The 12,486-nt window shown below is 42.7% G+C and overlaps 1 protein-coding gene across 1 annotated transcript; it reads right to left on the reverse strand.

Moving 5' to 3' along the window:
- Positions 1–1,652: 1,652 nt before the first annotated feature.
- LOC116260870 (endoglucanase 23-like) lies at positions 1,653–7,623 on the reverse strand. The gene is made up of 5 exons (XM_031639391.2): positions 6,987–7,623; positions 5,972–6,271; positions 4,887–5,048; positions 3,023–3,298; positions 1,653–2,312 (listed from the first exon to the last, which is right to left on the reverse strand). Exons 1-5 carry the CDS (start codon positions 7,467–7,469, stop codon positions 1,986–1,988), a joined length of 1,548 nt encoding a protein of 515 aa, XP_031495251.1. The 5' UTR covers positions 7,470–7,623; the 3' UTR covers positions 1,653–1,985.
- Between the last annotated feature and the right edge of the window lie 4,863 nt (positions 7,624–12,486).

A 12,486-nucleotide genomic window follows, 5' to 3' on the forward strand; every position in this document is an offset into this window, starting at 1 on the left:
GTCCTTTCATTTTTAGCGTCTGAATTTGTCATCGTCCCAATTCCTGCGCTTTAATTAATGAATACATAGTATTGCAATTTATCTGCATCGAAAGTCAAGATTCGTAGAAGAAATGAAGAATAGAGGACTATCATTAACGCCAAATATGTGGCATACATATCCTCATCACGTGAGTGAGTGTGTGTCCATCGGATCTGGCTCATACGGCCCAAATGGCCAATCATGTAGCATGTGAGCTAACTAGATCTCCAAGATTAGAAATCTTGAGACGAATCCTTCCTACCCTTTTGTAGCAATTTGTCGATGTGGTGCCAAGAGCACATGTTTGGCGTATTGTAGGCTGCCGAATCCTTTTGCAATATCGGCAAGTGTATGTTCATGACATTCTCCTCATCATATAATGAATGCTATAATGGGGTATATAATATAGATTGGCAACATATACTTTTTTGTATTTTTTCCTTATGTCGACTAGAGCTGGATCTATCTTGCTAGTTGTTACAATTCACGCATTGAGGTGCTCAAAAGCACAAACTCTCAAGCCACGTGGCCTAGCAGGCCATGGCCTCCTCCATTCCCCTCTTCCCTTCGGGAGTTTTTTGAAAAATAAAATTTTATTACTTGACATTTTCAAAAGAATTTGTAAAAAATAGAAAATATATGGTGGTTTTACTTAGAAAAGAAATTCTTTCTCCACCCTATTTTAATCGTAGGATTCATTGCAATTGGTGTAGGTCATTTTTCCTCTACAAACAACACAACTCAATGAGTGGATTTGAACTATTTTTTGTGGAACTTAAGGGTGTTTGGTAGTTGAACACTCTATGAATGTGTTGCTGTAAATCTGTCCAAAAAATGTGTGCATATTCATGAAACACAAGGATGCGTCTGCTCCAATATTTTTGTAGATCCATAAATTGTGTTCCATGAATGAATCTGCTCTAATACTTAGAGAGTATTTTTTTAGTTGACCAGCCTTTTATCTAACAAATTATACAAATTATACATATTGAAAGAATGTCTTGCTGTCAAACACAGAAGAATCGTACGTAATGGGATGGGAGAGTGTCCCATCCACCTTCAACCCTCTTCACGGATTGTCTTAAAACAAGAAAGCAAAAGTGAAAAGTATCGGTAATCGGTAAAACTATATAGGAGAAAGCAAGAACTGGCAAAGTAAAAGTGAAAAGTATCGGTAAAATTATCTAGGAGTAAGAAAGAACTGTGCGAGTGAATTGTGAAAAGATCAAAAAGTCTCGGATTCCAGTCTTGGCTTCAAAGAGACAAGAAAAGAGGAATCTCCGGCACGAATTCCATGTCCGACACTCACGGGAGTCATGTGAGGGCAGTTTTGTCATTCCATAATGACGTCCACCAGAAAAAACGAAAAGGTCGGCACTGTAGCTGACCACGACCACCATTAGGCCTGCACTGCAAATGCTTCAGATTCGGTGGAAAAAGAAATCCCTGTTCGTTTCATCTTTTACCCTATTCTTTTTAACTGTCAGCGGCCAGCGGCTTCGATTTAGGACCGACATATTGTCTACCAAACAAACACCGATCGGACCTTTTTCACCTTCCTAACCTCCCAACTACTCAAAAAATGAATGAAGAAAAGCCACAAAAAGGATGGTGGTAGTGCAAAAAGGAAATTGAAACGAGAAAGTAAGCATCCAACAGCACTTTCCACTATACTTTTCCCGTTTATTCTTTTCATTTTTCTTCCAATTTGACAAGAATTGACAAAAAAGAAAGGTGGGATTGGATATGCATTATTTACTGCTTCACATGTGGGCTGGTTTGAGCTCCTTCCTCTTTTTTTTTTCTTTCTTTTTCTGTTTTTTTCTCTTCACTGTTCTTGGTTCGATATTTTCACCGATTCATATCTACACCGTCACGTGAACCGTCGACTTGTTTACTGTTATACTTCTGTTCTTTAAGACTTCCAAGTTCCAAATCGTCGTCGTCGAAACCCGCTGTCTCCTCTAGTTGGGGTTAGCTACAAAATAGGCGAGGACGCCGACGAGGGGGGCGTTTATGTACGTCGTGGGCTCGGACTGCCTGAAATCTGCCCGGTCGTCGCCGTAGACGTCGTCTTCTCCCGGGCCGCCGACGACGGCGCCGACCAGCACGTTGGGGTTGGGGCCGGAGGAGTTGAAGTAGACGGAGCCCTCCTTGCAGGCGATGAATTGGGGGTGGGCGAGGACGGAGGGGATGGAAGAGCCGCGGTGGTGAATGCGCTGCGGGTACCTGGCGCCGTACCCAACCATGTAGGACATGCCCATGGGGTTGTCCCCCAGGAGATAGTCCACCTGGTCCCATACCAACCATTAAACCAATTACAACCAAGAATTTTAAAAGAGAAAGAAGAAGAAGAAGAAGAACCAGAGAGCTCAAGATCATCATTTGAGTCTGGGCCATGTGGCCGAGTCAGGGGTGGGGCGCTGAGTTTGTTCACCCAATGTATTAAATGGGATGTGTGTCAAGGTTGGCAGGCTTCCTACGGCCACCGCCAAGTTTGGAGCTACTCTCCTTCAGGTGGGCTCGGATTCGAAAGCTACATTCTTAGAGTTATCAACACTGTGGAAGCATGGCACTTTGTATTTCTAGCTTTGAGAAACTGACGGAAATGCAAATGAGCAGTGATTGTCAACTAAAAGGATAGGTGTGCTTGTTCCATGCTACTTATTGTCAAAAGTATGTCATGAGAACTTACAGCTTATAAAAATAACATTACTTTGTTACATAAAAAAACTGATTTTGGAATTGCAGACTTTCAAATTGAAAGAGCCCAAAAGGTCATATCCTGGGCAGTTTTTGTTTTTGTATTGGTAAACATGGGGAAAATAAACAGAGTAATTGGTTTTGTAACATTGAAAAAATAAAAAGACCCATTGGTGGAGAGGTTGTTAAATTTGGTTAAAACAAGTTCATATAGGATGAGCGGGATTCGAAGTGCAAATCTTTGGCCATGATACTGTGTCCCAACTAGAGCGACTGAGTCGATGGGTGAGTTAGGTACCTGCTTCTTGGCTTGAAGGCGGAGGGCGGTGGGGTCGGCGGCGACGTTGCCGCAGAAGACGGTCTGGGAGGAGGAGGAGAGGTACTTGGCGTAGACGAGCATGAGGAAGGCGATGGACGTAACGTGCTGCATGTTGCTGCCGCCTGGCTTGTAGATGAGACCGCCGGGCGTGTACTCTATGTGGTCCGACGCCGACCCCGGCACCAGCGTGCACATGAAGCTGTCCGCCCATTCCTTGTACGACTGCAGCGACACCACCCTTCCCTCCAAGTACTCCTGCATTCAATACTTCAGTTACCAGTTTCCTGTTTCTCTTTTCAATTTATTTCCCAAATTCCCTTCAACTAGCCACCGTCCACACCAATTAAAACCAAAGAACACAGAACCTCCCAAACTCTTTTTTTTTTAATCGATCTTTAAGCTGAAGAACTGTTCGCTTTTGTCATGTGCCCACTGTAACTTCGTGCTCAATAAATTACGAAACCCAATTTATAGTTCTTCAGCACACCATCACCGAAAGAGTCAATGATTCAAAGCTCGAAAATCGAAAGCTGAACAAGCGGGTCAGCGAGCCAGCCAGCCTGACAAGAGATTCGTGGACTGACAGGCCTAGCGGGAGAGGAAGGGAGTCTGGCTGACTTCTTTATTATGGTCGTGATTGATGTAAAACGACGGGAAGAATGTCACGGGCTGAGCTCTGGACGTGTACGGCGACTAATGTTCACCGGAGATAAGAAGGGAGAAGATGGTCCGGGAAAAAGCGGGGAATCCTGTAACTCCACGCTGTCTTTTGCAGGTAAACAGGGTCGCGAACAGGCCCACCAGTGTATTGCGCGATTCCATGAGTGGACAGCCACGATGTCGGACTCAATCTCTTAGAGAAAGATGACAAATGGGGATCTTGTTTTCAGCTTTAAGCTGATCTCGACTATATCGTTTCTTGTGAATAATCGGCCTAATCAAAAGGCGGCATCTAACAAAACTCTATTGGACCAAACATTGGAAGGTGTTCTCTTTATCATTACACGCATGAAGTTTGAAAAAATGCAGAACTTTTGCCATCTCCCTCTGAAAACCTTGGTAAAGGGGAAACAAGTTCTCTGACCGTGGCACATGACGGAAAACAGAAAACAATCATGGTGGGACAGCAAGTTTTGAGACTTGTCTTTTTCTTCTTCTTTTTCTGTCGATGCTCACAGAATTCCTGGAGAAACCATACATTTTAAAATGAAAATGGAGGAGGATGCCATGGAACAACCTCTGCCATGTTTTTGAGTAGAGAGCATATGCAAGACCTTCTCCTCCATCACCCAAATTGGCCCTAGGAGAAATGTAATTAACTATTTACTCATCTAGTGTTTTCAGAAAGTCAGTTCGTACCAAGATTTGATAAAAAGGCATTTTATGGAAGCCATAAGCATCTTTCTACAAAATTTAATGTAATGAAATGGTCTTCCCTCAGCAGAAATCTCTTATAGGGACTACTCGTGGATGGGAGAAACTGGCGGGTATTTGTCGTCAGGTACCCCACTTGTGCCACGGCCCGCGGGGTCGCTAATAAAATCACCATTAGCTATAGAGAGTGTAAATGTGGCAACGGAATTGACTATAGAGCCACGGCACCGTGAAGCAGTTAAGGAACTCAGAGGAGACTCTTAACAATAAGGTCTCTCTCCTACTGTAGCAACAGCCTTGGCCGTGGCTGTGTCGTAGACTCTCCCAACCCCTAATTCAATTGATACAATTAATAATCAAGGCAGAGGAGATATATCAAATCAACTACCGTTCGAACTTAAGAGACTTCATGCCTAGATTGTATGCAGAAAATAAATATGATCAAAGAGCTCCGGCGTCAATGGCGTACCTTGGAGACGAGAACGTTGAGGCCGGCGTGCTTATTGTCCCACCCGAACTCGTTGATGTTGTCGTCGGCACCCAGTATCTTGCCGTTGGCCTGTATGTAGTTGAGGTACGAATCGTTGGCCGTTGCCCTCCTCAGCCACGCCGCCCCCCACAGCAACTCGTCCTGCTCATCCCATCCATTCCAATGATGATGTCAACATAACAACACCATGGTATGATGCATGTATGATACCAATTGTGATGATGATACCAATACATAACAACATCATGGTATGATGCATGTATGATACCAATTGTGATGATGGTAGAATTAAAAAAAGCAAAAAAGGGTGGAGTAAGGACATGGGTTGCAGATTTTGGATGGAGTTGAGCCACTTGGTTGTTGTTCCCTACCATGGTTAGTTAGTTAACGCCCCTCAACCTCTAAAAGGGCCATGATGGGATGGTCCACATCCACATGATCAGTTCACGGGCAGCCAAGCTCTCCCATTCACGAGGCCTAAGGGGAAGAAGAAGGGATACTGCCAACATAAGTGTAGATGTATGTCCTCATTTTGATTCCTTTGGATGTTACTTTTATGGTTATAAAAGGTAGTGGCTGAAGGTAGTTACATCTCAATTTTTTCATTTTAAGGACTTCGTAACAAAGGAAAAACAGTAAAAATCAAAATATTATGTAACTTAAACGCTACTTTATTACTCGCATTTTTTACTTCAATATGTATGTAAGGAAAACAATCAGATGAGAGAAACAGGACGCGTGTCTTCCTCGATAAACGATAGTATCAACGGAAAAGTGAATAGCGAAAGGGCCAGAGGAAAACAGCAGTTAAAATGCCAAACTACAAGCAACAACAGTATAACTTGCGAAAACGCAAAAAAGGCGACAGTTATTCTAACACAAGAAACAAAGAGGATTCTCGCTTTTTGGAAAATGGGATGATTTTCACGACATCTTGAAATTTTCGCAATATCACGAACTTAAACTTTTGCGTTTGGCGCTTGAGTTCGATCAGTGTCTGGGAGGACCGATGGGCTTGATGGGTGAAAAGCATGGTTGGTTAGAGGAAGGGGTAAGAGGCGTGCCTGGTAGCCGTCGAAGTCGCAGTAGAAGGGGCAGACGCCGTCCTTGACGCCGGCGTTGTCGCTGTAGGCTCCCCTGTAGGTGTCAGCGAAGTCGAACACCCGGATCGCGTTGGCCAGCAGCATCTCCGCGTAGGCCGGATCGAAGGGCCGGAATGCCATGGAAGACGCCGCAAGTGCGGCTGCCGTCTCGGCGGCGACGTCCGACCCCGGGTTCTGCTGGTCCACGGTGTAGACCGTCCGAGGCGTGTCCATGTCTTCCGGCCGCTCCCAGCAGTTGTGATCCTGAATCGGGTCGCCCACCTGAACGGAAAAAGCAAAAAACACCAACAACGCTCAATTCAACCACAAGCAATTAATTATTAACAGATGAGAGGTGCCATCAATGATTTCGTTCCCCTGAAACGGTCCCCTGGCTGAATTCGACCACCAGAGCGCTGGTGAATTATGACCTCTTTCGGACTCGGTCTCCCTAGCTGGCAGTCGAATCGAACGTTCCCTTCACGGGGTGGAAGGATAGGAATCTCGGGCCTCATCATTTTACCATAGGCAAACTTGTCAATAGCATTGTCGGATCAAGGAAAAGAACAGGCAAACGATCGGATTGCCCTTTTTTTTCTAAATCAAGCAAGGTAACCGAAAAGATTAAACGAACGGTCGGTGGACGTAACGGACGAAAGTGATAACCGGCGACAAGGCCGATCGCCGGTTGCTCTGTTTTCCATGGGCGCATGGAGTAAGCAGAGGAGAAGAGGGCAATCCCGCAATTTCATTCTTATCCTTGCCTTGTTTCGTACTCCAGCCAGAGCTAGGTCGGGTCTCCGAAGTTCTTTGGAGAGAAACAACTAGGCAAAGAAATGGCGCAAAAATGACGGAAACAGCCATGACATGTAGTTTTGTTATCAAAACTGTCACTCTCTACGAACTTGATACCCGGAATACCCTCCCCTCGTCTCGGAGAGCGTCCGTATCTGTATTCGTGCTTGCGTCTGTGCGTGAAATTCCGGTCGCGTCTAACCTGAACGTAGATGCGGTTGGGCTCGGCTATGGCCTTCAGCAGGTAGTCGGTAGCCCACCGGAGGGCGGTGAGGGAGTTGCCGAGCTCGCCGGCCGGAGCCATGTCTTCGCCGAACTCCACGATCCCCCAGGCCAGCATGGTGGTTGTGAATGCCATGGGGAACCCGAACTTCACGTTGTCCCCCGCGTCATAGTATCCTCCCTCGAGGTCGACACCCGCCTTCGACCCGTCCCCTAGTCCCGAGCTCATCCGCCAGACGAGCCTCTGCCCCGGCGGGATGCGCCCCGACCTCTGCCCCTCGAAGAACATTATGCATTTCGACAATGCGTCGAGATAGTCGTGCGCCCCGTCCACGGCAACCGGGCGTGACGACTCTGCCGCCAACAGTAGCGCCAAAAACAGAGCAACCCAAGAAGAAGAAGAAGAAGAAGCCATTGCTCTCTTGTTCCTATTGCTCTTCAGATGCTCGTTAACAGAATCCATTTCTCCCCTTCTTTTTCTGTTGTCCGTCTCTTCTACTTCCCTCTCAGTGTGTATCTATTTATGCACATAATTAATGGGTCGATTATGGTTGGGTGGTTCGTTGGTACGTGCCGTCGGCACGTGTGAGGAGGTGGGGGGAGGACGGACGGAGGAGAAGGGAGGGGCAGAGCTTCCTGTTTAACTTAGTTATGGGGATCACGGGCCGGAAGTTAAAACTTAAAAGGGGAGAGTCACCGGAGCTCGGCATCTGGGGCCTAACGGTCAGCCGGCTCGGCTACGAGTGTTCGGCTTCAAGCCGGTGCTTCCCGGGAGTTAAAAGGGGAAGCAAGTGAATTGACGGAAACACGCTCCACGTTGCTCGTTCCTGGCCCCTGCTTGACGGCCGGAGTTACGGCAGCTGCGGTGGCTACCAAGTCGTTATTAATCTCGTCCTCGTCGCTTTCTTGAAAGCAAGACCTATCGTATTCCTTGTTTTTCAATCTTGAGATTCTGGAAAATTAAGTTTAATTTCATTTTCCTTACGCTGGAAGACATTTTTACCTTTTACATACTTTCCCGGTAGAGCATATCATCTAATACAAATCTATTTTCTTTGATTTTAATATCATAATTGTATTAGGGGTAAATTAAGTGCCTTGTGCATGCATGCAGCTGGAGTTTAACTGTAATGCCCCAATCCACCCCTCTACTGTGTTCAGCTATACATAAAAATGGGCTCAGATTCAGATTCAAATAAGTATCCGGTTGGATCTCATGTAGATTTGATTTAATTTATTTTGAATAAATATCATACATCCATGTTCCTAGTTTTTGAAAGTCATATAGCAATGCAGTTAGAATTAGGTTTAAAATTCAGATTTGGCTGTGAATTTAATTCGATTCGGATTCATGTTGTGAATTCGGATACAATATAGATTTTTCTTCATCCGTCCAATCCGAATTAGAATCCAAATGCATGAACGATTGATTTCGAGTATGTGAACAACCAAAAAAATGGATATAGCCAAAAGTGCATTCGATTAAAATGGGTCCCCTGTGGCCTCTTGCTTTGTGCCTGGTTTATGGTTGTCAACTTTTGTTCGTTCTTCCATGAGCATCTGAGTTCGACCATAAAGTTTTAAGCTGAATATATATATATATATATATATATATATATATATATATATATGTGGAGTGCGATAAACTTCTGCAAAATATAATTAAAGAAATATTTATCTACAACTAAGAAGAATATATATCCAATGTAACTTTGAATGATTTGCAGAAGGCAAAGACAGACAATGGTCAAATTTTTGTAACAGCAAATTCTGAGTGATATATGCCTTCATTCAAGCAGCTACCAATAGAAACTATTCAAACATGGGCTTGTTTTACTGTTCCTTCAAAAGTTTATTAGCAGTTACATTATTAATCTTATAGCTCTTTAATTTTCTATGTCAGCAGCAGTGAGGGCAGATGATAATATATTTCCGTTTCCTCTCTCTTCCTCTCTCCATTTAATGCCAAAGTAATTAGCATTTTATTTTACTCGTCGTCGTAGTTGACACAATGAAGGATCATCATCAAATAATGGTCTCAGCCGTAAGCAATGATTCTTTATGGATCGGTTGCCGAGGATGACTCGAATGCTCCGTCTTCCATGGACGACTCCGCAGAAGTCTCTGCTTAGATTATTTTTACTCAAGCTCTTATGGCGCCCGCTTATATTTAGTCGATTGCTCAGCCCAAGACAAACAAGTTTCTAAAGTTGTAGTACTTTAAGATTGAAGGGAATCAGGAACTCTAAGAAAGGTGGCTTTCAAAATTAAAGATGAAAAGTCACATAATTGAATTGTAAATTATGGTGAACCAAACACGAAGTGTGTACGGCTATTTCTCCAAGCTCAATTCTTGAAGTAGACTTTCATAATTCTACCTTCGCTTCTAAATGAATAGTATGAGCCAGTCATCTCAATCTTCAAAAACTCTCTTGAGATCCAGTTCTTGGTTTGGATCTTAGTATCAAATTCAGATTCATATGCGAGCATTCATGTGCATTATATTGAGGGCTGTGGAGCCCTCCTCTGTTATCCTATAATACACAGATCACTCAACTGCTCTGTTATCTATAATACAAAGAACACTCTTATGTCCAACAGGCTGTGCAGTATTTGAGATGACGAAAATTTTAGGTTGTCAAGTTTTGGTTGATCTAAACAAACCCATCTAAGAGGGAATTTTCAGTTTTTTAGCTTGAAATTAGGGGAAAAACCATTTCCTACAGTTAAAAATTTTGAAAAAGCAAATTCAAATTTAAGGGGAGCTTGCAGACTCTTTTGTTTGTTTCTTTTTTTTTAATACTTAGTTTTCTTTTGTTTTTTTTTTTAATACTTAGTTTGCACAAGGTAGCATGATTTCTCGTCGGTTTAAGGCCACGAAAACTAAAGGCGTTGTTAAAACGATATAATAGCTTCATGATGAGGTCAGTCTGAGTAAGCAAAATAGCTTTTTAGGAAAGTTCAAGTTGGTAAGCTTGGGAGAGAAAATAATTGCAAAAACGGAGGGTAATTTTGTCATCTAAAATTAGCATGCTCATCGGACCGGGCAAAACCCTCAACGCCACCGCCTGATAGAGTGGCGGAAGCCTTCCCTTCCTAATTTCCCGCCAGACCCATCATTTTTCGAACTCATCTTTTCGATGCTCCATTCTCAGCAGAATTCCAAACTGCTGCCGCCAGGTTTACGTAATTCCTCCACTGGTGCCGCCGAGGAGGAGGTCGGATTTGTCATTTGAATGCCTTCCGCGTTACGTTGCTAACACAAGAAGCCGTGTTCTCATAGTTCGACTAAAGTGGCGTTTTTATGATTTTGTTAAGGTATTTTTTTATTCCACTTTTATCCTTATAAAGGTTTTTCATTTTAGTGACAAAATTGTTTTCATTATTTCTATCCAGTCCAGTGGCCGAGCTACCAAAAATTAGTTGGAATGGCAAACGTTTATAAATATTTATATGGCCATATATATATATATCTAAGGATAAATTTAAGAAAAAACATTTTAAAAAATAAAGAAACTTTTAAGGGATGTCCACGCATGTAGCTCCGCCACGGAACGGGTTTAATGTTATAGACCACAACATATATAAATTCTTCTCATGCTAATTGCAGTTTAATTTAGATAATTTTCTTTAAAGAGCGAGGGGCATCCACGCAACGTGAAGGTGATCCGAAGGGCATCAACGTCTTAAAAAGGTACTCTCTCGGGGTACGGCAAAGCACTGAGGCTGTCCCTTTCCCTGTCTAATTTGTGGGTCCTTTTCCTTTGCTGCATTGAAACGACGATGGGGTCACGCTATGTAATTAAACAAAGGACTAACTGCAATTAAGTTATATCCCCACTTTTATTTTTTTAAATATTTTTTTGGCATGTAAGACAACATATCTATTTTTTAGAATATAATTTGCAGGCTTACATTGGCTTACTCGCATTTGATGATCTGATTTGTTTCAAAAAATTTGATATTATATACAATTTCCCAGTATATGGAAGTGACAATTATAAAGTTCTAATTTTGAAAAGAAGCTTACAATTTTTTCTTTTTGAAGAGCACCTCTATCTCTCTCTCTCTCAATAATTTGTTTATCAAATAGCAGCACCATTGATGATTGATTAGTAGAGCGTACTATTCATCTTTGATGTTAAGTACCAAGGTGCATGATTCATACATCTATTGCCACAACAAGTACATGAGCTACCAGAAGCCAAAGCTTATAAAGAAGGACGGGGCGGAAGAGTGAAAGTGCAGTGCTACCCTATCTTGCTGCCATTAAAAGAGTAGGGAGAAGTACACCTCAAGAGAAGCAACCTGTAAGGCTCAAGCAGTCCAAAGCCCCCACGGCTCGGCAAGGTTGGATGTGAGTCCAGTCTTGGTTTTGGCATTTGCTTGTGTTTCATATGTAGGGACAGATTATGGATTGTCCTCTTTGATTTGCTCAAAACTTTAAATTATTAAGAGTCGATTGATTACCGAACCACAAACTAGGTGACATGTGTCCAAGCATAGCGAAGCCGAAACCAGGAAATTAAGGCTTGTTTTCTTAAGGTGGGTCTCACTTAAGCTATGTTTGTTTACATCAGATGTGAGATCAGCAGAAAAATCCATTGTTTGTTTAAATAGTAGGTCTAATTTAATGCTCATCTGAAGCTATCAAACACACCCTTGTCATTATAATTGTCATCCGGATGCCAGAAGCATCTTTCAAGAAGATTAGATATGTGATTGTGATCATTAGTGATAATTGTAATAATATTGATGTACCATGTTCTCACTTGATAAAAAAGAAGAAGACGATGAGAAGTATTTACTTAGCATCATTCTATTGCATGGTAGAGAGTCGCAGCTTATATCCAACATATTATCCTTTAGAGTACAAGGTCTGCTTCCCATATCTCAAAGCTTTGAATCGGCCCACACAATTGGTACTACAGTTTAGATTGTGATAGTTTTTTTGTCTTCATGAAGGTGTAGCGACAAAATTATTGAGAATTTAAGAGATGAAAGGAGTGTGAGGAGGTCATTGTCATCTTGTTATGTCATCGTGGTACGATATGACCATCTGGAGCTACAAGAATTCGACCTTATTATCATCCGCCATTGATCGTTTGACATCTCACTTAATTAGTTAGTAATATGGAGGGTTAGTTGTTTGCTGTTATTAATGCAGGGTTTGTAACATGAGCTAGGTGCATGATGCCAAAAGTGTTGGGGTTTGGCCTTCTGAATGACCTTGCATTGCCATCCAGATGATGTTTGGCCGCTCTCTTTTACCCTACTTTAGGGTCTAACGCTGTCTTATGTATGGTACACTGTCAATTTGGTATGGGATTGACCATTTAATAAAGGTCAAAGCATAGCATCCATAAGAATCGAACTGACAACATGTTATCAATATGAGACGTTCGACAACATGTTAATGTTATCAATATAAGACTAGTAGATAAGTTCAGGCATGACCTTCTTCCACATTCACTCGAAAA

Source organism: Nymphaea colorata, chromosome 9, assembly GCF_008831285.2.
Source record: "Nymphaea colorata isolate Beijing-Zhang1983 chromosome 9, ASM883128v2, whole genome shotgun sequence".
In the NCBI taxonomy this organism is placed as follows: domain Eukaryota; kingdom Viridiplantae; phylum Streptophyta; class Magnoliopsida; order Nymphaeales; family Nymphaeaceae; genus Nymphaea; species Nymphaea colorata.

Coding starts and splice junctions, on each gene's coding strand:
- LOC116260870 (XM_031639391.2), bottom strand. CDS start 7,469: ATGGATTCTGTTAACGAGCATCTGAAGAGCAATAGGAACAAGAGAGCA. Junction 3,299..4,886: donor TCAACGTTCTCGTCTCCAAG/GTACGCCATTGA, acceptor TATTGAATGCAG/GAGTACTTGGAGGGAAGGGT. Junction 2,313..3,022: donor GCCTTCAAGCCAAGAAGCAG/GTACCTAACTCA, acceptor GTATGGGACCAG/GTGGACTATCTCCTGGGGGA.